The following is a 25,751-nucleotide window of genomic DNA, read 5'->3' as shown; positions in this document are numbered from 1 at the left end:
TAGACTAACAGCCCCAAATGTTAAGATATACTGGTCTCCCAAATAAAGTCCAACTTTTTAAAAAATTTAAGCTTCTTGGAAATTTGGGCTCATCCTTAGAGTTCACTATTCTCCTATAATAACCCTCTGCTTCATTTAAAGTGTTCTATTGAATCCCCCCGAACGTCTTATGTACTTGCACCCCTTTGGTTTTGTCCTGTTGCTTCTCTGTGCCTAGAAGGCCCTCTCCTACAACTCCTATAACTATGCTTCAAGACCCAAATCAAATCTCAACTCCTCCATTAATCATTCCCTTACTACTTCGTTTATGAAGATTATTTTGTGTACACAACAGATAAAACTGTTCCTGAGGATATCTACCTAATATGCTGTGCTATTCTTGTATTGTTTAAAGTTCCTCTCTGCTATAAATACCCCAACTTATTTACCACATCATGAGTGAACGGTATCATATTTTTCCTTAAGTAGAAAGACCAGTCGTAGTCTTCTAAAAGGATAACAACCTCGTTCTACTAAGATGACAGAGATGTCATAAAGAAAAAATAAAGAGTATAAAAATAATAAATCATACAATATAAATTTCCTTATTCTGCTCCATCCTTTATAAAAGAAATGCACAAATTCAGCTATTTCACTTTCCCATTATAATGACCAAAAGATTCCTTTTTGAATAGCCTAATAAGAACATACTTTAGAACTGCACACCAATTGTGGAACAACAGAAACTCTTAAATATATTTAATCACACTAGATTTGCAATGCCCTGATTCAAAGTATAGATATTTCAACCTCAAGATTCATGTGCCTCGGGAGTATATGCGAAGTTAATTGCATGTGATAACACACCAATATAAATTCAATTTCCTTTTCCAATCTCACTGATTGCACCTTTTGTAACAAGAACATAGCTGATCAATTTCTCATCAGGAACCACAAATTGGCACTCAGTCTCATAGTGATAAACTATGTTTTCCCTCTCAAACTTCAATAAAGAAAATGAAAATTTAATCTGTATAGGCAGATTCCCTACCCCCAATACTCTAATGCCAAAGAGGTGTACTTGTGGTTCCCATGCCTAAAGAGTATTATTCAATCCTAAAATTCATCACAGTTCACCTTTTCAGCTGTAGCAGACACTTTCAAGTCTAAAGTATACTAAGAATCTAAGTTTTAATGAATGAGGTATTTTATCTTAAAATATAAACATATATATACATATATGTATTTATGCATATGTGGGTATGTATGTATATATTTCTCCCCACTGAAAAACAAAGCCTAAAACAATGAATAACTCAGTAGCAATGATACTCTGAAAGAAGTGCTTATATGTGGCTTCTAAAGGAATTAAGACTCCTTGGTTATCACGAAAAGAATCAAGACTCCTTGGCAAAATGGTTGATTCCAGCTCCCAGGCTGGAAATATGTTAGATGAGTCTGGAAAGTTGTGTCATATCAGACAGAAAGGAAGCTATCAAAGACTATGAGGGTCATATCAAAAGGAATGAGGAAACCACTTGAAAAGGCTCCTACTGGGTCAAAGTTAAAAATCAGATCATTAATACGGATAAAAACTACAATGGACCAAAACATACTAAACAGGTTTAAACATATTAATTCATTAAAACACTTAAAAACATTTCACTGGTCATCTTTGGAAAATGTTAGAGCAGCAATATTATTTTGAAAACTATAAAATAAAAGAATTAGGCAATCATCCTACCTTTCCTATGCAAAGAGTTAACAAAGGTAAGTTTCTCTTTATAGAAGGCTGGCTAATAAACACAAGAGCATTAAGATATCACCACTAGGCTTCCCTGGTGGCCAGTGGTTAAGAATCCGCCTGCCAATGCAGGGGACACGGATTTGAGCCCTGGTCCGGGAAGATCCCACATGCCGCGGAGCAACTAAGCCCGTGTGCCACAACTACTGAGCCTGCGCTCCAGAGCCTGCGAGCCACAACTCCTGGAGCCCGTGCTCTGCAACAAGAGAAGCCACCGTAATGAGAAGCCCACACACCGCAACGAAAAGTAGTCCCCGCTCACAGCAACTAGAGAAAGCCCACGCACAGCAACTAGAGAAAGCCTGCGCACAGCAACAAAGACCCAATGCAGACAAAAATACATAAATAAAATAAATAATAATAAAATTTAAAAATATACATATCACCATTTTGTAAACCTTAACAAATTCATGGATCTGGGGCTAGGCAATGATCATCAATAGCTAGTAAGATTACAAAGAGAAACAATCTGACATTATATATCCCTCCTAAAAGAGGTACACACCAGCACCTATAAAGTGTTCTTGGGAAAAAGTATATATACATAATATTTAACCTGATTTAGATCAAGTCTCTAGATTTAAATACAAATTTACAGGAAATACGGAGAACAGATACCATGTTAAGGTATACCACAGGAGTACAATCAGTAAAATCCAGGCTCTGGGAGACCAAAAAAACCAAGCAAGCCAGTTTGTTCCATCAAGTAAAAATGATAATAAACATTTTTTAAAGAAAATAGAAAACACAAGAAAAATAAAAGAGTTGGAGGGGAAATCTATAGATCAGCTCTAACTAATAAAACATTCTTCAATGAGTGAAATGCTCTATGCTGTCCAGTATGGTAGCCCCTAATCTCATGTGGCTCCTGGGTACTTGATATGTAGGCAGTGTGACTGAAGATCACACTATTTCATTTTAATTGTAATTAATTTAAATTTAAATAGCTACTTGTGGCTAGTGGCTACCATATTGGATGGTACCACTATTGATCAATGGAGAATTAAGAGACTTATTAATCACAGTATATCATATGATTGATCTTATTTGCATCTCTAGTCAAAGTAATAAATTTTTTAAAATATATATTACTAGAAATTTCTTAATAGTATTAAATATCTGTCTGATATTCTTAATAATATTAAGAAATTACTATTAATATTTTTTATGTGTGATAACTGTATTTTGGTAATTAGGGCAGAAACTATCCTTTAGAAATATTTACACCAGAGAAAACCATAATTCGAAAAGATACACGCACTCTAATGTTCATAGCAGCACTATTTGCAACAGCCAAGACATGGAGGCAACCTAAATGTTCATCAACAGATGAACAGACAAAGACGTGCTGTGTGTGTGTGTGTGTGTGTGTGTATATATTCACACACACACACATACATACATACACACACACACATATACACAATGGAATATTACTCAGCCATAAAAAAGAATGAAACAAGGCCATTTGCAGCAACATGGATGGACCTAGAGATTAATATACTGAGTGAAGTAAGTCAGATATCGCTTATATGTGGAATCTAAAAAAAAAAAAATGATACAAATGAACTTATATACAAAACAGAGATAGACCCACAGACAGAAAACAAACTGATGATTACCAACAGGGAAGCGGGGGGATAAATTAGGAGTTTGGGATTAACACATACACACAGCTATGTATAAAATAGATAAATAAGAAGGACCTACTGTAGGGCACAGGGAACTATACTCAATATTTTGTAATAACCTATAAGGGAAAAGAATCTGAAAAAGAATATATATATGTACATACATATATGTATAACTGAATCACTTTGCTGTACACCTGAAACACAACATTGTAAATCAACTATTCTTCAATTTTTTTTAATGTACCTTAAAAAAAGAAAGAAATATTTACAGAGAAATGATATAATTTCTGGAATTTGCTTCAAAATAATCAAGGGGGATAAAACAAGACTAGGCATTGAATTGATAAGGACTGAAGCTGGGCGATGGATAAATGGGATTCTGTATACATTCTCTCTACTTTTGTATACCTTTGAAATTTTCCATAATAAAAATTTTGGGGGGAGGAGAGGACACTTAACCTGCATGCTAGGAAGAGGTTTGCCTTTCTGTTTCCCCCAGGAAGGATACCAGAAATATAAAAGAAATTCTTAAGAAAGATAGTTTGGTTAGAGGCAGATAAACTGTCCTATACTATATTTTATACACTCAAGCCTGACTATCTACTGGACAGCTTTTCACTTTCTGGGTATCATACTTGAACTTTTCTTTGACATCATTTGACTGCTCCTTTCAACATGGGTAGATTAGAATATGAATGCAAATGCCTCAGTTGTAGCTCTAGCTCTAGCACAAAATTTGAAGGAAGAACATTAATCACAATGTATTTTTTTTTCAATTTGGATTAGGGATATGGTAGGCCAAAACTGACCACGACCACCCCCACCGGAGGCAAATGCTATCCTTGTCAAACCTCTGGAACCTGTGATGTTATCTTATTTGGAAAAAGGGTCTTTGCAATGTAATTAAGGATCCTGAGATGAAATCATCCTGAATTACCTAGATGCCCTTAAATCCAATGAGAAATGTCCTTAGATACACAGAGAATAGATAGAGGAGAAAAAAAAGTGACGAGGCAGATATTGGACTGAGGTGGCCACAAGCCAAGGAAGCCAGCAACCACCAGAGGCTGCAAGAGGTAGATTATCCCCCCAAAATTCCAGGAGTGCAGCCCTGCCAATACCTTGATTGACACTGTGGCCTCCAGAACTGTGAGAGAACAAATTTCTCTTACTTTAAGCCACCAAGTTTGTGATAAATTGTTACAGCAGACACAGAAAACTAACAAAGGGGATTATCTACTCTTTCAACCACTGAATACCTTATTCCTTCTTCATATTGCCTCAATAATTAAACATTATTGAGAATCTAAATGATTTTTAGAGCATCTTTTCCATTTTGAGGTCAGGAATTTTTGTTTCTTTTATTCAATGATGTAACCTAGTGCTGGAAAACTACTCTCTGATCATAGCTTTTTTTTTTTTTTTGGTGGTATGCGGGCCTCTCACTGTTGTGGCCTCTCCCGTTGCGGAGCACAGGCTCCGGACGCGCAGGCTCAGCGGCCTTGGCTCACGGGCCCAGCCGCTCCGCGGCATGTGGGATCTTCCCGGACCAGGGCACGAACCCGTGTCCCCTGCATCGGCAGGCGGACTCTCAACCATTGCACCACCTGGGAAGACCCTGATCATAGCTTTTTATGCTTCTTTCTACCTTTCTCATTGGTGTTCTTTTACTAAAAACCTAAGGTGGTTCTACCTAAAGAAATAAGAGCATAAAGAAAAACTTCCCTTAACTTTAAATTCTGTCAACTTTAAGCCTTAACAATTGTTCCAGTTTTCTAACACTAGTTTAGAAAATTCTATCTGAAATCATCATATTCAATACTCCTGTGTTATAGTACCCTTTATATACAATGTAGAGTATACACCAATAATTCCCAGAACATTTCTGCTTCATGACTTAATGTTTTATATTTATTCCTTCTCTACTTTATGACCTTCCCTCAAACTTACCAATAAAAAAAGAAATACCACTATGTGACAAATGACACAGTGCCCTTATGTGTTATTGACTTTTATACGCAAAGGAAAATTTTAAACACTGAAAATATTTTAAATACTCTGCAGTGTCGCAAAGAAAGGATTAAAAGCCTATTCAAAGCACTTCTTCATTTCTTCTAGCTTCCCACCTATATGCTACTCAAAGTTGATACATATTTTTAATCACATAATTTACTACCTATTTATATTGTCATCTTATGTCCTAACAATGAGCATTAAATTATGTTTAATTCTCTGTGAAAGAGAAGTAGATATTTTGTCAACTCGAATAGTAATGTTATTTATTATCCAGAAGCACATCTTTCCTATTCATGAACTAGTTTGAGGTTAGTGACATCTTTAAAGAATACACAAGTACATTTTTGAAGGTGATAATATTTTTTACCTAGAAGTTGTCATTTCCACAGTACAAATGAATATGCAATCCTTTTCCAAAGTAAACATGAAATAAGCACACCCTTCAGAAGAAAAAACTCCATTATATGTCTCTGAATATCAGTCAGGTCTTTTGATCCCTTCTAAAAGAAGTTAATGGGGAATAGAAAATATATCATTCTTAAAGAGATGACAATTATTTTTTTGGCTTGGCTCCTGTCTCAACTTCCACTTCTTAGCCACCTGTATTTCTTTATTTCAAAACAAGGTTGCAGTGGCTACAAATGAATCCAGCATTTCATTCTGGAGGTTAAACTCTCTACTCATCTATAGTCTTCTCATGCAATATAAACCTACTACTAGCAGAAGGACTTCTGAAAATTGACAGTAAGTGACTAAACAAAACAACACTAATAGAAAAGTGGAACTTAGAAAAGATACTCTCCTGCCACTGCCCAGCTGAAAATGTAACAAATTACATATAGTTCTCCCTATTACAAATATCAAAAGGTTTTATTTCTAGGTCAGAAAAAAAATTTTTAAAGAGACAGTGATACAGGATAGCAAAAAGGAAAACTGGGGGGAGGGGAGACACAAGATTAAAAACAACATAAGAAAAGTAATGTATTATGAATGCATAGATTTAACAGTAATCCTATACATGCGAAAACTACTTCATGTATTTTAGAAATGCAATTCGGTCTTCCATCCTCTTGAAGCTCACATCTGTTAAAACAACAAAGACCTATGGAGAGAGGTGAGGTGGAAGAAGATGCCTGAAGTGGACTCTGTCCGTTCAAGCGTATAATCAGAATGAATAATTTACAAGCATACTTTCATCTTCAGTGCCACTAAGAGCTGAATTCTAAGGAGCTTAGGGAGACTGTAAAACATCTGCTAACCAGGTTGAATATGCAGAGGAGACCTAAGCAAAAATGATCCAACAAACCTGTTCATAAGATTGGGGAAGGGGATGGGGGACTAAAAAGAACTGGCCGAAAACCAGAGACTAACGCAGCAGTGGTCAGTGACTTATATCCTTAAATATATCTATTCATTCCATTTTAGAAAGTCAGATAGCTGTATTAAGCTAACTGAATCAGAGAGCTATATTAGGCTAACATTAGCTATATACTCCCCATCAAAAGGAATATTTTATAAAATAACAAAAGAGGCAAAATGTGAAAGGGAAACAACCAAAGCACCTCTAGGTCTTTCCATTTTAATTCAAATAATATAAAAACATATATTCCACTAAGTAGACATATATGGAAAAAATTCTCCAACAATTCATATATGTATTTTTCAGATCTATGCCTATTTCATGTACCTTTGAAAGGAAACATACCCAAACAAAAAGAAGTGGTTTAGTGTCTTACAAAAAATATACAGTCACCCAGTAGCTTATAAAATATGATTTCTCAGCAATCAAAGGAAACTCTATGCTTGGCATCAAGACAACACAATGCCAAAAAATCTTTATAAACTAAGATCTCATATCATCTGCTTCTCGCTCAGTTTTAAAGAAATGCTATGTGTGTCACCTCAGACTATATCTTATGAAATTACAGTCAGCATCATAAGACAACAACAAACAGTATGCTTAGCCATCTAACCAGAAGGTAAAATTCTGCATCTAAAAATCAAGAGAAGTTAAAAATTAAAAAAAATAAATAAAAACAAAGGAGCAAACTAGGTGAATTTTAAAATAAATGGTACTTTGGCTTTAAGGAAGATTGAGAGAAAGGATTCATTTTTATTCCTATTCATTGATGTGCTCAGTAAATATGTAAGGTATGTGCCTATTTTAGATACTAAGTATAAAATGGTCCAAAAAGAAAGACAAAATCTCTGGTCTCAAAGGACTTATCTCAAAATTAATAAATCAATGAAAAAACACAAGATATAAAAAAACTGTATGCAAAAATAAATAAATAAAATAGGGTGATGTAATACAAAGTGACTGCGTGGCTACATAGGATTGGGTATTCAAAAGGCCTCTTGAAGGACACAGCTATGGAACGATCTAACGAAACAAAAGGCAAGAGCTTAGGCCCTATTGTAAGAGCAAGCTTGGGCTGATTTAGGTACACAACAAAAGGCAATGTGACTGGAGCCTAGTAAACAAGGGGGAAAATGGCAGAAGGTGAGGTCACAGACATAGGACCACATTATTTAGGGCCTTGTAGGTCAGAGTAATAAATTTTTACATTATACCCTTGGACTGTAAGAAGCAGCCTCATGAAACTTACTGTCATGCTTTTTGTAAAATAGCTGTTGGGGATACTATCCACCACACCAAACAAAATACTCTTCACGAAGGTGCAAAGGAAGAGTTTCTCTCAGATCTCATGTTCAGTAAGAGCTGATCTTTTTCTGAGTAACTGGTATAAATTTACCTTATGTGAATTCTGAAATTAATCATGCTCTCCTCTATCCTCTGAACTCCAGCAAAGTCAGGGCTGAATTTACAATTAGTTTCTGGCAACTGTATAAATCTTATGGCATCTACTTTTTTAATAAACTTTTTATTTTAGAATAGTTTTATATTTACAGAAAAGTTACAAAAGTAGTACAAAGCATTCCCATATACTCCCCCCCACCCCCCGGCTTCCCCTGTCATTAACATCTTACATGATGAGTATGGTACATTTGTCACAATTAATGAGCCAATAATGATACATTATTATTAACTAAAGTCCATAATTTACTCAGATTTCCTTAATTTTTACCTGATGTGCTTTTTCTTCCAGGATCTTTATGGTATCTATTCTATATATTAAATTTACTGGAGCTTTATATCACTGTTTTATCTTTATTTTCCCCTTATTCTAACCTCTATAACTACTGTTATCTAATTATTTTATTTAATTCTATAAACCTTTCCCAAAAATTCTAGGAATTATGTGGAGCAATAAAAAAATTAGTAGAAAGAGATTTCTTGAAAGACACAATTAGCTTTTGCCCAACAAGTCAAGTAGTTCAGTATTATTCAAAGTAGGTAATGCTTTATAAATCTTTTAAAAATACAGAGACTCAAGGAAATGTCCAATTAAAAATTTAACTCAAAGATATCGTTTGGATAAAAATATAAAGTCAATATAAAAAAAGTATTTTTATGTTTCAGTATTAATCTCTTGAATTCTCTCTCCTTTTGTTGTCATATATAGCATTAGTAATCCTGATTGTTCTTACTGATCCATGCAACCTTAACATGGTCTCTGATTGTACAAATCTAAGATGAGGGTGAAGCAAAATGATCTTTTAATGTCTCTTTCAATTAGAAGTGTCGATTTCTTAATTCTGTGACCTAGGCTGACTGTCAGATTCTCATATTTTTGCATCACAAGAGTGGAAAACATTAATGCTTCTAAACAAAAGATACTACATTTTAAAAAGAAGATGGCAAAATAAAGTTTTAAGCTTTACTTGAAAATAATTCAGAGTACAAACTAAAATAAATTTAGTGTATAAATTATATGAAGTGTATAAGTTTATATATTATATATATATATATGAAAATCATATGTATCAAAAATATCCTGAGGAAGGAGGAAGTTTCCCCAAAAACAGGTGTTAATATTTACCTAAGTAAATTTGACAGAATTTGACTACGTCAAATGGGTACCACAATTAGGAGTTCTGTTGTCATATCTATAATAAATTGTCTTGCCTCGAAACAATTCTGATTATCAAGATGTGACTGATTCACTGATGCTGGGACTTTCAGTTGGCAGCTTAATTTAATCTGCCCCAAATACCCAAATACCAAATACCACATTGACAGCAGGAACTATAAAAACACAATATAGTTGAAAGGTTTTTAGCATCTATTTCCAAAAATTCCTCAAAACATTATTTCATTAAACACTGACTCTAAGGGTCCTAAGTGTGCCTGCTCCTCCACAGAAAAAAATATATATCCACTATTTTAGTCACTTTAATACCCTTATTCTACGGTCACATATGCCCTACAATTCTTTCTGTAGAAAAAGATAAAATAAATAGTAAAATTCTTAATTATCTATGCCATTATTTAAAATTCAATGCATTGTGTTAGTTTTAACATAGAATTTTAATTCACCTTCTTAGTCATATTTCTAAATGTAAATGCCTACCAAAAATAACAAAGATTACACAGAAGCGTAGGTAATGATATATGTCAAAGGAGATTAGATATAAATTGATAAGGAATGCCTGTTAGCACTTTAAATATATCATTTCAGAATATGAGCATTTCCTAGCTATAACCATAAGACACTTATTTTAAATAAAAGTAGAGACCCTTTATTTTTCATGAATCAATGTATGAATGATTCATGAAATTCACTCTCAAAGGACGAATGAAGCAAAATAACCAAGCAAAATAACCAAGAATCTGAATGTTTATTTATTTGAATAATAAAAGCAACTTTAAGTAAATGCTCCTTGATATCTTAATACACTGAAATTATTTTGTTTGGTTGGTTTACTTTTTTTTTTTTTTTTTTTGCGGTACACGGGCCTCTCACTGTTGCAGCCTCTCCCGCTCCCGATGCTCAGGCTCAGCAGCCATGGCTCACGGGCCCAGCCGCTCTGCGGCATGTGGGATCTTCCTGGACCGGGGCACGAACCTGTGTCCCCTGCATCGGCAGGCGGACTCAACCACTGTGCCACCAGGGAAGCCCTAGTTTACTTTTAAATGGGAAAAAAAGCACCACTTTATCTATGAAGAATAAAGGCACTATCCTGAAATTATAAGAAAATAATCCACTAGTGTAAAAAATAATAGTCAACTTCTAATCAACAAAAACTTTCATATACTGTGCCTTTTATCTAATGTACTTTTATCAAATAAACCACTTCACTCTTTAAGAATCCATTTCAAGTTACCTTTCTTTCACTATAATCAGAAATCCACTCGATCTTAAACAAAAGTACTGTGAAAATATGAAGCTACTTATTTTACTATAACTAATCTTAAGTAATAATTCAACAAAAATGTTTTTTAATTCTAATAACAATGTTAAGTTATAACGATTTAATATATGTAAATAATCAGTACAGCTATTACTTATATTCAATTCAATGCAATAAACATTTAAAAAATAAACATCCTATAAATGCTAATAGAATAATCAGACTATAGATGAACTTAAGAAGCCTATAAACCTACTGGCTAGTTATTGCCTGAAAAAATTTAGCATTAACAATACTGGTCTAAAATTCTTTAAGATTATTTATGGCTGGGGACTTCCCTAGTAGCGCAGTGGTTAAGAATCCGCCTGCCAACGCAGAGGACACAGGTCCAAGCCCTGGTCCGGGAAGATCCCACATGCCACGGAGCAACTAAGCCCGTGTGCAACAACTACTGAGCCTGCACTCTAGAGCCCGCAAGCCACAACTACTGAGCCCCTGTGCCACAATGACTGAAGCCCGTGCACCTAGAGCCGTGCTCTGCAACAAGAGAAGCCACCGCAATGAGAAGCCCGCGAACCGCAACGAAGAGTGGCCCCTGCTCGCCGCAACTAGAGAAAGCCCGCATGCAGCAACAAAAGACCCAACGCAGCCATAAATAAATAAATAAAATTTATTTTTTTAAAAAAAGATTATTTATGGCAAGGGTTCTCAACTTTGGCTATTTTATTAGAATAACCTAGAAAGACTATAATCAATGCCTGGGCTCCACTCCCCATATCCTATTTTAATTGGCCTGAGAAAGGTACTAAGTATCATACAAACAAAACACAAGTAAACTGAGTTAATTGTGTAGCAGATTTGAAAATCACCAATTTATGGTATACTCCAGTTTTAAGATTAAAACAAAAAACTTGCTTACTGGCACCAAAAGTCTTAAGTCTACTAAAACTTAAGGTATACAAAAAGAGGAGAATGAAGAAGAGAGAGAAAGACAATATTCAAAAAAATAATCAGGGCTTCCCTGGTGGCGCAGTGGTTGAGAGTCCGCCTGCCGATGCAGGGGACAAGGGTTCGTGCCCCAGTCCGAGAAGATCCCACATGCTGCGGAGCGGCTAGGCCCGTGAGCCATGGCCGCTGAGCCTGCGCGCCCGTGAGCCATGGCCGCTGAGCCTGTGCTCCGCAACGAGAGAGGCCACAACAGTGAGAGGCCCACGTACTGCAAAAAAAAAAAAAAAAAAATCAAGGCCAATCAAACATTTTTTTCCTTTAAAAATGTTAAAAGTTGGGACTTCCCTGGTGGTGCAGTGGTTGTGAGTCCGCCTGCCAATGCAGGGGACACGGGTTCGAGCCCTGGTCTGGTAAGATCCCACATGCTGCGGAGCAGCTGGGCCTGTGTGCCACAACTACTGAGCCCGCGTGCCACAACTACTGAAGCCCACGCATCTAGAGCCTGTGCTCCATGGCAGGAGAGGCCACCGCAATGAGAGGCCCGCGCACCGCAACGAGGAGTGGCCCCTGCTCGCCGCAACTAGAGAAAGCCCGTGCGCAGCAACGAACACCTAATGCAGCCAAAAATAAATAAATTTATATTTTTTTAAAAAATTGTTAAAAGTTGAAAGTCCTATCTTGGACTTTGTGATAAATCTGCTGACGTTGCATTATTTTATAGATAACTGCTAAATAAAAATCTAGAAATACAAACCCAATAGCAAGAATAAATGAATGACAGAAATGATTATCATTTAAATTTAACACCATATAAAAGAGAGTAAATTAATATAGTATCACAATGCAAATGAGACACAAAATTATAGTCCCTTTAAATAACTTTTTCTAACCTCAATACTACATAGAATGTTTCCTTAATCTACCTTCCAATACCTTCAATTCCCCAGTTTCTCTAAAGAGAAAAATTCATTTTAAGAAGACAAAAACTACATGGGTTTAGTTTGTTTATCTGAGAATGGAAAGAATGAACAAGTACAGAATATTTCCCTTATGAAAGCAGTACATATATCTGCATGATCAGCCTAGAGTACTCCCTTTATAACAGGGTCCAAAGAAGTTAATGTCTCTGGACAATGAGATAAAGAAAAAGTTATTAACTATAAATATTTGTCATTTTAGCATACTTTGACAGAATTCAGTTTTTCTCCCATAACAGCTAAAAGTATATGAGAATTACTAGCAACATGATCCAGCATGGAGGGATGAATAAAGATCATAACTTTCAACATATCTCAGAATATCTTTGTTACAAACCAGATGGTAAAACTTTAAAAAAAAATTAAGGATAAGTAGTCCAACTTTGAGAATAAAATTAAAAGAACCAATATTAACGCAAGTAACACAGGGTGAGGAAACCAGCTTAACTTCCACGCAATTTCATTTTTCTTACATTCTTAAAATATTTTGAGGAGGTACTCTTTAAGACACATAAAATAAGAGATAATAACCTAATAAAGAACTAAACATTTGTCTTCAGTTAAATATTAGAGAATTATATTAACTATGTTAAATATATTAAATATAATCCAAAATTTAGTGACATATTATAAAAGTAATACCCAGGTGCCAATACCCTAGTAAAGATTTTGAGATGCTGAAGGAAGCATATTTTGAATTCAGAACAGTTAGAGCTGAAAGATATACACTTCTATGTCATTAAAGACAATGAGATTTTTAATTACAGGTCTGTAGTTTTAATAAACAACTTCATATTCATCTCTCCTGAAAATATGTGATGCAAAATTTTAAAAGACTATCCAGCCTCAGAAGGAACACTCCCTCAAGAAATAGTTGTCGAATTAGCTAATTATTTACTGACACAAGAACTACAACTTTAACTTACAACTCTCCAAACCTATCAAAGGTTAAACCCATAAAGAATGAGCTAGTGAGTAGAAGCTGAGGTAACAGAGGATCAATAAAGATAACTGGAAAGATAACCACTATCCTTAGGTGAGTCATTTTATGACTGCCAAACTCTGCACAGGCATACATATACATGCTTATAAACACACACACACACACACACACACACACACACACAGAGTAAATATGGTTCATTGTTTTACTAGTCCCAGTCTAAAGACATGACATAAATAGAAAGAAAAAGCTGTGTTGCCCAGACTAATTATAAACTAAGGATTTACTGAATGATGGATGGATGGATGAATAGACAATAGAGACAAATATAAAAATACATTGTTTGGGGGAGGGAGCATGACACAGATAAGAGCTTTAACTCTAAACCAATATCTATGATTCACAATGCTAAGGTGATTTGAGGACATTATAAGAGATCCATCATAAAGTAAATGTGAGCTAAACAAAAAAAAAAAGTTTCATTGAAACACGAAGTAATCATAATATATATTATAAAAAACAAAAAAGATTTATATAGTAGGGCAGGTTATATTAGTTTTATACTGTTCAGTTTAAAATATCTTTTCTTAAAAAGTTTTATGTGGCTAAATGTAGAGATTAATGCATCTTACCTTCCACAGAAGGTGCCTGGTCCTGAGCCGAGTACAGCATATCCTTAAAAGCCTATTAGAAAGAAAGAAAACATACATGGAATCATGAGTAATCTTTACAGTAAAAGCATTTTGAGCTAAACAATTACTTCTTTTTCAATATCCAGACAATGACTACATACGGTTCCCTAAATTGAGAATTTAGTGAAATACTTTAATAAGCTAAAACCCATATACTATACTTTCTTATCAACCCAGTATTGTCCCATCTTTAAGATGAGGGCTAATGTGTATACTTTAAAAATTAAGGGGCATTTGGAAAAGAATGAAAAATCACCTGAGAGATCATAAAATCTCTTGACTAAAAAAAAAAAATAGTGATAGAAACTGAGAACAGTCCTAGAGGAATACAATGGAACACTGCATAAGAAGATATAAAATGCTGGATACAAATTTTTTTAAATTGTGGTATCATATACCTGAACATAAAATTCACTATCTTAACCAGTTTTTTTTTTTTTTGGCCATACGTGGGCCTCTCACTGTTGTGGCCTCTGCCATTACGGAGCACAGGCTCCGGACGCGCAGGCTCAGCGGCCATGACTCACGGGCCCAGCCGCTCCGCGGCATGTGGGATCCTCCCGGATCGGGGCACAAACCCGTGTCCCCTGCATCGGCAGGCGGACTCTCAACCACTGCGCCACCAGGGAAGCCCTTAACCAGTTTTAAGTGCACAGTTCATAGTGTTAAGTAAAGTTACACTGTTGTGTAGACAATCTCCAGAATTCTTTTCACCTTGGATACAAATACTTTTCAGTGGAGGTCTGGAAAGTCCTCTGTTAAAAGAGTTCAGGACTATAAAGATAGTAGAGCTTTTATTGTTTTTTCCAAACCAATAAGTTAACTAACAATCATATTTAGGTAATTTAGATGGTTGCAGTTTGGTCTCTTGATAAGTGGTTTTGGGACAGGAATGAAAAGTACTTCTTCATACCTACCAAAATGGTAGAATCAATTAAGTGGATAAACTCCAGAGCAGAAGAGCTAGTCATAAGCTTAGGTGACTTTACCTATCCCATAGCTTCAAATACCATCTAACCAACCACTGGTGATTCCCAAATTGGCCTCCAGCATTCCTCAGCCTCAGTACAACTGACATTTGGGGCCAGATAATTCTTTGTTGTGGGGGCTGTTCTGTGCATATTAGGATTTTTGGCACTACCCCTGGTATCTAGAGATTCACTAGATACCAGCAGCAACCAACCAAAAATGTCTCCAGACACTACCAAATGCCCCTAGAGGACAAAAATCACCTCCCCAGAACCACCGGCCTAGAGTCATTCAAGCATATAAAACCAAAAAAGAAGAAACAAACCTCCAAGGTAACCCACTCTGTATTCAAGTCTAGTAAATTACATTCTTCCCCAATGAAATTACCATTTACTTTAAATTAATGACCAACCTGTCAGTTCCATGACTAACCCTAACCAGTCTGATAATATACAAAAGCCCTAAGTGAATAAAACAAAGATCTAGAACTTCTTTTAAGAAAAAATGTATATATGCTCACTACTTTCTTTACTATTTCAGATGTCTCAGGAACCACTAACGTCCAGTTTAAAAAAAGAAGTTAGCTCAGATCTTATCAAACATCAGAAAGTCTTTATTTCAGTTCACAGACTGGAATTTTATATTAAAGTCCTATACAAGTGCAGAGTAGGGAGCTTCCCTGGTGGCGCAGTGGTTAAGAATCTGCCTGCCAATGCAGGGGACACAGGTTCAATCCCTGGTCCAGAAAGATCCCACATGCCACGGAGCAACTGGGCCCGTGTGCCACAACTACTGAGCTTGCGCTCTGAGAAGCCTGCGCACCGCAATGAAGAGTAGCCCCCGCTCTCCGGAACTAGAGAAAGCCCGTGGGCAGCAATGAAGACCGAACGCAGCCAATACATACATACATACATACATACATACATAAATTTAAAAAAAAACAAGTGCCGAGTAGTAGTTATGTTATGGTTCTTCCACAGAATATTTTAAGAGGGTAAATGAATAGATTGCTTAGAGCAGAGTAAATCTCTAGAAATAGAAAAATATAAGAAGAAAGGAACAAAAAAATCCAGCCAGAGAATACTTAAGGAAATAAAGCTATCATGGAAGCAGGTAATACCAGAGACTCAAACATCTAAATGAAGTTTTTCAACTTCTGAAGTATGATAGGCATGTTTACCAAAATCAAATGAAGTTATCAGTAACCAAATAAACCACCAATGGCTAGCAGAGTAGCTTGTATGCAGTAGGAGCTCAATAAATAGTTCTTGAATTCAAAAGGGTTTCTCAGCACACTGAAAAAAGCACACTAAGTAGAATCTCTGGTACACAATTAAAATGAATTAAATTTGCAAAAGGAAAGCTTACCAAATTAAGGTTTTAAAAAGATGATTTAAATTTTATAAAGAGAAAAATTATGATAGTTTTTTTTTTTTTTTTTGCTTTACGCGGGCCTCTCACCGCTGTGGCCTCTCCCGCCGCGGAGCACAGGCTCCTGATGCGCAGGCCCAGTGGCCATGGCTCACGGGCCCAGCCGCTCCGCGGCACGTGGGATCCTCCCAGACCGGGGCACGAACCACCATCCCCTGCATCGGCAGGCGCACTCCCAACCACTGCGCCACCAAGGAAGCCCGATAGTATTCATTTTGGTTATAAAAATAAATCATAATTTCATTTAAGTCAAGATAACTCTCGGTAAAATCAGGGACAACTCTTTTTTTGCTTCTTACTACTTCAGTTTTCCTCTGAATAAGAGACCCTCTATGTTTTTGATAGTAATAGACTCTAGAGAGCTCTATAAGAACTCTATAGGATACCATTCCCTGTCAGTGACTAGAGAATAGCCCCCAACTGGGAACCAGTGGGGGAAAATCCTACAAAGTATTGTCTATATTAATACCTATGGATTGTTCGTCTGTAATATGAGTCACCTGGGTTGGGAGCAGTACCTCCAAATGCACAAAACAACAAATTCAAAGTTTCCTCAATTCATGCTGTTTTACTTCAAGAAAATCCAATACTGTACATGAAACTCTGAATTTGTATAATAAATAAAATCAATATGTATTCATGTGCATTACAAAAGATTTCTTTGATCACTGCCAAGGGCCCAGGGTTCAATCCCTGGTCAGGGAACTAAGATCCCACAAGCCACATGGCACGGCCAAAAAAAGCAAAAAAAAGCAAAACAAACAAACAAAAAAAGATTCAAAGCAATTCTGATGCAATCAGCATCTCTACTGTAATGTCTGAGTTACAAAAATTAAGTTATTTTTGTTATGATGTTATTGAAATATATATAAACTAGGACAAAACTCTTAGTGTTTATAGCAATGCATATGACAGTAAAATCTTACAAATTAAATCCAAATACAACCATAAAACCAGTATTATTCAATCAACAACATTAACATGACAGAAAACAAGATGTTTGCTGAAACAAAATCTCAATTGATAACATGAATACAATGCCAATTTACCTGTTCTGAGTTTGGAATGCCCAGATAACTGCGTCAGATGGGATCTACTGTAAGGCAGTATAGTCAGTGGCTAGAAGCTATGGAGTCAGACAACGTGTATGAAAACCAACTCTACCACTTATTAGCTGTGTAACCTTAGGAAAATTAACTTCTCTATACTTCAGTACCTTCATCTGTAAAACAGGAATAGTAATTACACATACCTCACAGGTCTACTGTATGAATTTAAAACACAAATCCTTATATTAATTATGCTTCATTATTATACATGAAGAGTACTTTGAACAGTGCCTAGAACATAGAAGATGCTCAAAGAATGTTAGCTAATAGAATGTGAACTACCACAAAACTTATGTCATGTAGTGGGCTGTAGCATCATTTGGCGGTCTACTAGACATGAATACATCATTTATGCATTAGATATGCCTCAGTTCTTAACTAACTCTTCACAAAGTAGTACAATAGTACCCGGAGCCAACATGACCAAACAAACATAAATAGAGGCACTGCAATCTCCTGGCATTACCAGCTTAAAAGATGGTCAACTAGATGATTTAGAATATGCTATTATATTTTCTGATGATAGCTGACATGAGCACACACAGTTTTTAATTCTTATAAGAAACCTATAGATTCCCAAGAAAATATAGGCAGTCCCAATCTGCGAACGCATTAAATAACAAAGACTCCTAATTTTATTACTTAAACTTTCTACAACATATCTAGTGTATAAAATAGGGTATAGTTCGAACTTAACATGTATGTTCAATAATACCGCCAGTAAAAATTTCTTACGTTGTTAATTTTTAGTAACCCACAGTAGATCATCTCTAATCTCCTTTCCAAACACATGGGTTTTACAGACCATTTCACAGAACAAGGATCAGAAGCTAGAAAGATTCCTACTTCCTATCAACTCACTATTAGCCGCACATATAACATACTATAAATATTACCATCTCCATCAATAAAATATCTAATCTATGTTGTTCTCATCTGTCTGCTTCAATATTCATTCAAAGTCAGCATATGGCAATCTAATTATTGGATTAATGAACAATAATATAAACACAGGCATTTGAAGAGGAAGGACAAGGAATATTTATTATAAACCTTTAAAGGAATCATAATCCCTGTTAACAGTGTTTAATTATTTGATAAAATTTACATCAGACTTTTTTTTATTCTGAAGGTTTTTCCAAATGGTACTATTATAATTTTGATATATACTTAAAAATATGTACACTATGCCTGATCTACATACCCCAGAAATAATGTGAATAATGTGCAAGTGAGTTATATCTGACCTGGTTTCTTTGTCTCGTCATCTAGAAATCAGTCATGTTTTCCTGATACTAAAGTGCTAAGAACAGTTCTGTAAATCAAATTATAAACCTCAAAAGAGGGCACTGAGCATTCTCATATGTCCTGTACAAAGAATGACCATCTAATTAATCTTCATTTCTATCCCCAAATAAACTAACCTAGCTCTGTTTTAGATGATAGAAATGATCTGTAAAAAGAAACTCGTATACAAATTTTTTTAATCTAGTATGTTAAAATTTTAAATTAATGTATTCTTGTACATACTTAACAATCCAAAGGCTGTAGTATTTTAGAAGCATTATGCATGACTCAAAATTTTCATGGAATTTAAATGTACCCCATCAGCAAAGGCAATTCAATATACAGAAGTTGTTACAACATTAAATTATTATTGAATTTGTTAAATGTATAAAATGTATATAATTTATAATAGGAAGAACTAATTTGGAATACGTCCCGTTATATTCACATTTATAAATTTCCTCACTAACATACTCTGATATCCACTGACGTGGCTTTTACTATTTCTATGTGGATATCTCCCAAATCTGTATCCTCAGCCACACGTTTGCTAACACATACTCAAAATGTCCAAAATTCATTTTCTTCCCAAAGCCTACTCTTCTCATGTCTTTATTTCTGTTAATGTCACTGCCAGTATCCACATCACACAGATTCACAATCTCAGCTATTGTATCACTCATTCAACAAATATTTGTGTATCTGCTATGTGCCAAGCCTGTTCTAGGCACCTGGGATACATCACAAGGAAAATAAAAATCCCTGTCCTAGCTGAATTAACATTCTTATATTCTCCTCCTTTCCACTCCTAAGTTTAGTGATCTGATTCGTCAATGCCACCACCACAACCTCTTTTACATTCATTCTCTCCTATCCATTCACCTGAACTATTTCAACGGACTCTTCACTGATTTACCAACCTTTAGGTTTTCATCTCTCTAACACATCTCACAAACAACTGCCATATCAATCTTTCCAAAGCACCAGTCTGACTCTCCTCTTAAAAACTTACAAGGATTTCCCAATGGCCACAAAATAAAGCCCATATTCCTCTGCTGGCCTATAAGGCACCCAGAATGATCCAATCTATGTTTCTAGGCTTATCTTCCGAACTGAAGAAAGCCAATTTCATTTTCACAACCTGACCCTCAAGTCAAAATGAATTACCTATTACTCACTTTAGAGACTTCAATATTTCTTCCATCTTTGCCTTTTGTTTACAACTATTAGCTCTACCTGGAATCCCCTATCCCTACTTCCATCTTTTCAATCTAATTTCCAAATCTTAACCATCCTTCAAGGTCCAGATCAAATTTAATCTCTTTTATGTTTTGTCCTGATTCCTCCAGCTGGAAGTCTTTACTCATTCCTCTGAAATCCTGTAGTACTCTATTTGAAACCATTTATAGCACTTAATATTTCCACCTTATGTTTTAATTATTTATGTGTGTCACTTGTTCACCATTTGACTGTAAAGTCAGGGTTTTAGCCACCTTGCTTGTACTTGTATAAGAAAGGCTCATCATAAACATTTCTAGATTACTTAATATCATCATTAAAGAAGTTACTAAGTTTTAGTCATTAAATGAACATTACTGCATGTCTACTCTGTGCACTATGCCAGGCTCTAAAGAAATAATGGTGGATCAAGCAAGGAAAAGACAGTCATATAAATAGATACATTTTAATATAATATGTTAAATACTTTAAAAATGATCAAAGCATATTGAAGGCCTAACTAACATAGTAGCAATTTAAAAAAAGAAGGTGATATATGGGAAAGAGGGGGATACCAAGAAGCAAAATAGGAAGATTAGACAAACAACTAAACATGAACTAAGGGAATTAAAGATTTCTAAGATTTTGAGCATAGGTAAACCTAGAGAAAGAGGCTTAGTGATACTATTAACCGAGCTGCAAAAACACCAAAGAAAAAACCTGGGCAAAGAAAAGACAGGAGTTTGGGTTAACAAACCACTTCAGGTATCCACAGGACAACTGAGATGGTCAGCAGACAGATGAAAACAGAGATCTACAGTTTGGAAAATAGGTCAGAGCTAGTGGTTAAGAGTTGGAAATTATGTGTATAAGGTGATTTGAAACTGCCTATGCCCTAAGTAAATGAAATTTTTCAGAAAGTAAGTGGACCAAGGACAGAATCTTTTGGAATACAAAGCAACAGAGAAGACAATAAGGAAAACACCAGATGTATAGAGTGCCACAGGAATTAAAGGGGCATTTCAAGAAGGAAGATATATTAAAAATTATCAAAAGCTGCTTAGAGGAGACATATCTGTACCTCCATGTTTTCTGCAGCATTATTCACAATAGCCAAGACATGGAAACAACCTAAGTGTCTGTCAACAGATGAATGGGTAAAGAAGATGTGAGATACACACACACACACACACACACACACACACAAACACACGATGGAGTATTATTCAGCCGTGAGAAAGAAGGAAATCCAGCCATTTGCAATAACTTGCATAAACCTTGAGGGCATTATGCTAAGTGAAGTCAGAGAAAGACAAATACTATATGATATCACTGAAACGTGGAATTGAAAAATGCCGAACTCAAAGAAACAAAGAGTAGAATGATGGTTACCCAGGGCTGGGGGGTGGGGGAAATGGGAAGATACTGGTAAAAGGGTACAAACTTCCAGTTATAAGATTAACAAGTTCTGAGCATCTAACGTACAGCATGGTGATTATAGCTAATAATACTGTATTATATACTTGAAAATTGCAACAATGGATCTTAAATGTTTTCACCAAAAATATGAAATGGTAATTATGTGATGTAATGGAGGAGTTAGCTAGTGCTATAGTGGTAATCATCTGCAATCTATAAATGTATCATATCAACACACTGCACACCTTAAATTTACACCATGTGTCAATTATATCTCAGTAAAACTGGAAGAAAAATTTTAAAGAAAACTGAGAACATTTGAGTTAAATAAAACAGCTATCAAGGAAGGGTTCAGTATACTAACAATTATTCTGTTTCTTCAGCTGGAAGGTGAATACAGATGCCTATTTACCTACCTATCCATCTGTCTGTCTGTCTGTCTATCTATCTATCTAATTGGAATGCTGCAACTGAATTATAAAGAAACAAAAATAGCTAACATTAAAATGCCTAACATTAGAGCCTATAACTTAAACTATTCATATGTAAGATTAATAAAATATATCCTTAAGTTAAAGGAAAGAAAAATTAAAAGCTGCTTAGAGATCAAGAAGAGACTAAGAAGAGATATAATTAGGTCTGAGGATCAGGAGCTCATTGGTGACCTTCAAAAAATGGTTTCAGTAGAGTAATGGGGCAGAAACTAGATTAGATTGCTTTGAGTACACGAGAGCTGAGGATATGATGACCACAAATATTGATCGATAATAAAAGTAATTATAGTTACCTTTACTGAATGCCTACTATCAGATATCGTTTTGAGTATTTGAAACACACTACTTTAACAGAGGCCCACAACTCTTTAATGTAAATATGATTTTCATTTTACCACTGAAGATCTGAAATTCAGAAAGGTTATTAAAGTATCATCTTGCCCAAGTATTGCTCATTCTCTAATCCACGCTTCTTTGAGAAAAAGACACATAGCCCACTATTTGGAGTGAAATCTTATTTTCTAAGATTTACCTCTAATTTTGGCCTCTCAATTTTCTGATACTCTTCCTTTCATTTCCAAAACTTTTCTAAATCATTAGATTTTTATATCAGGTGTGGTAACTAGCCTCTGAAATAACCCCCAATGATTCTTAACTTCTGGTAGTAATGCTCTTGTGCAATCCCCTCCCATACTAAATAGGACTGACCTCTATAACCAATAGAATATTGCATAAATGACCGAGTACTACTTCCAAGGCTAGGTCATAAAAGGCACTGTGGTTTTCATCTTATTCTCTCTTGGATTCCCCACTCTGGGGAAAGCCAGCCATGAAAAAACTGAAGCAGCCCTATGGAGAGGTCCAAGTGGTAAGGAACTGAGGCCTCCTGAAAAAAGCCAGCACAAATTTGTCAACCATTCGAGTGTGCCATTCTAGAATTGGATCCAGCCCCAGGCAAGCCTTGAGATGACTGCAGCCTTGACTGGCATCTTGACGACAACCTCACAAAATATCCTTAGCCAGAATCACCCAGTTAAGCTGTTTCCAAACTCTTTACACACAGCAAGAGTGTAAGACAATTAATGTTTCTTATTGGTTCAGCAGTTTTAGGTAGTTTGTTATAGAGCAACAGATAATTAATACATGAGGCTAGATTTGAAAAACATTTTTATATCACAGAATGTAATGTTATTAGATCATAACCAACATCTCTGGCTTGTCTTGATCAAAGTACCTAAAAGTTTTATTCCTATAAAGATACAAAAACTATGGAAATGAAAACTATGACAATTTCAAGTAAGTGATTTATTTAGCAATAACAAGCAAAACTGCATTCCCATAAGCCACAGCCACCAATATTGTAATTTAACTTATACCCTTGAATGCCCTTGAGAAGTCACATAGCTGCACTTCTGAGCTGGGACGGAATAAATCTGATAGATTAAATCAGCATCCTCCTTGTCTAAGGATTCTATTCTGACAATAAAATAAAGCTGATAACAAATGCTCTTTTATAACTAATTAAATCTGTATGGCTCATTCTTACATTTACTATGGTAACAACTGTAAATTCTCTGAGGGCAGAGAGCAGTCTCACTTCAATTCTTATGGGCCACAGCATCTAGCACAGTACAGGTTCAAAGTACATTTGTCAATTGCACAGACTTTGCAACACAAAGCCTAAATATCCAGGTCTTCCCTGGTGGCGCAGTGGTTGAGAGTCCGCCTGCCGAGGCAGGGGACACGGGTTCGTGCCCCGGTCCGGGAATATCCCACATGCCGCAGAGCGGCTGGGCCCGTGCGCCATGGCCCCTGAGCCTGCGCGTCCGGAGCCTGTGCTCCGCAACGGGAGAGGCCACAACGGTGAGAGGCCCGCGTAACGCAAAAAAAAAAAAAAAAAAAAAAAAAAAGCTTTATTTCAAAGCCTAAATATCCAAAATGAGCACATCAGTTAATTTTTTAAGTAACCATGTTATTTTTATTGAATTATTTTATAGCATTTCCAGTTTCATGAAATACCAAAATGCAAAGTCATTTCTTATTTTTCCTAATTTTCATTATCTTTTATTTCTACATAAGATTCAAACCTCTTTCATTTACTAGCCACAAGAAAAGTTCTTAGTGTGTTTGGCTTCCAGTCCTCTTTAATATATAAGGTTTATACAGGTTGGTAAAACATGTCGAATTTTGACCAAATATAATAGTATGGCAACATAAAATTCTCACTCTGTTCTTAGTTTGCCTGTTTATCTGAAAGAAAACAAAAAAAGGAACCCAAAGCTTCTGCAATACACCTGTACACTTATAAAAATGGTTTCTAATCCATCAGGTTCAGACCACTTCATAGCTCCAATTTCAATACTGTAAAACCTTATAAACTAGGTATTCTCTGTAGGCTAAATAATGTTTCCCACAAATACATTACTACTTGTCAAAATACATGAAGGTATTTGTACTTAATAAAATACTACCATATTTCATCGAGTCTAAGATACCGTCAATTGTTAAGACACACCATTAATTTATGTATCACTGCACCATTATTTTACGTACCATTAAGAAAGAAAAACATTACCAATTAACTATGTGACATCTGTAAAATGAATCTCAATTTCAAAGGCGTAGGAATGTGGAACAAGGAATGTGCATCTTAGAATCTACAAAATGCAGTAATTGGTCAAAATGTGGTTTCTCAAGCAATGGATTCTAAAAGTCCAGCTACCATCATTTGGTTTCCAAGAAATTTCATGATGTTGAAGGAGTCTTGTTATACTAAAAGATTGAGTACCAACACCCTAAAATAAACGTCTGCTGAATAAATGAATAAAAGTTACTCCTATGGCTTATTTTTAATGAAGACAGAAATTAACAGCTACACTTTATTGAAAAGCATCTTCTATAGGTCAGGCCCTTGCTGGCACTTTCATATTATTATTATAGCTAATTCTCATAATAATCTTGAAAGGTAAATATTATCCCCATTTTGCATGCAAGAAAATTGAGGTTCAGAGAAATAAAATAACTGTTTAAAAGTCCACAGCCAATAAATGAGGGAAATGCAATTAAAGCAAAAAATTTAGATAAAATTAAAGCTACTTTCTCTACTGCCTTCAAGATGAATGGATCCCATATATCCTCCAAAGAATCTTACTTTATCCTACTCATTCCTAAAGGTTCTATCCTATTTTCCTCACTCTGTTAACAGACAAATTTCTCAAATGAAAAGTACACATATGTTGTCTCAATGACTTTAACCTCTTAAAACCTGGAATAAAGTTAGCAGAAGACAATTTACGTTCAGAATTCACTAATGAGCAAGGTTTATCAAATCCAAAGGCCTATCCTTAATCGTCATTCTCATGAACCTGTTTACAAAGTATGTTACTGCTGATAGTCCATTTATCCTTAAGACCCTTAACTCCTATGACGTTTTTTCCAAGATTTCCTCTATGTCTCTATTTTTCTGCATTACATACTTTCCCTTAGTGAATTAATTCTTTAATTACTATCTCAATTGTAATAAATCTTATCTTTGATACAATTTTTCAAATTCCAGCTAGTACTTATCTCTACAT

General features: G+C 35.5%; 1 protein-coding gene across 2 annotated transcripts in view; it reads right to left on the bottom strand.

The window, feature by feature from the left end:
* Positions 1 to 25,751, bottom strand: part of XPR1 (xenotropic and polytropic retrovirus receptor 1) — a 203,362-nt gene that overhangs the window by 163,502 nt on the left and 14,109 nt on the right. For both annotated transcript variants that reach the window (XM_082658471.1, XM_082658472.1), the window contains exon 2: positions 14,190 to 14,241. In XM_082658471.1, the coding sequence (XP_082514597.1) occupies positions 14,190 to 14,241 (52 nt within the window). The remainder of the gene's footprint in view (positions 1 to 14,189; positions 14,242 to 25,751) is intronic.

The sequence above is a fragment of the Grampus griseus genome (assembly GCF_964374135.1).
Source record: "Grampus griseus genome assembly, chromosome: 1".
NCBI lineage: Eukaryota > Metazoa > Chordata > Mammalia > Artiodactyla > Delphinidae > Grampus > Grampus griseus.
The sequence above is the reverse complement of the archived record's forward strand: the minus strand, read 5'-3'. Positions and strand labels throughout refer to the sequence as shown.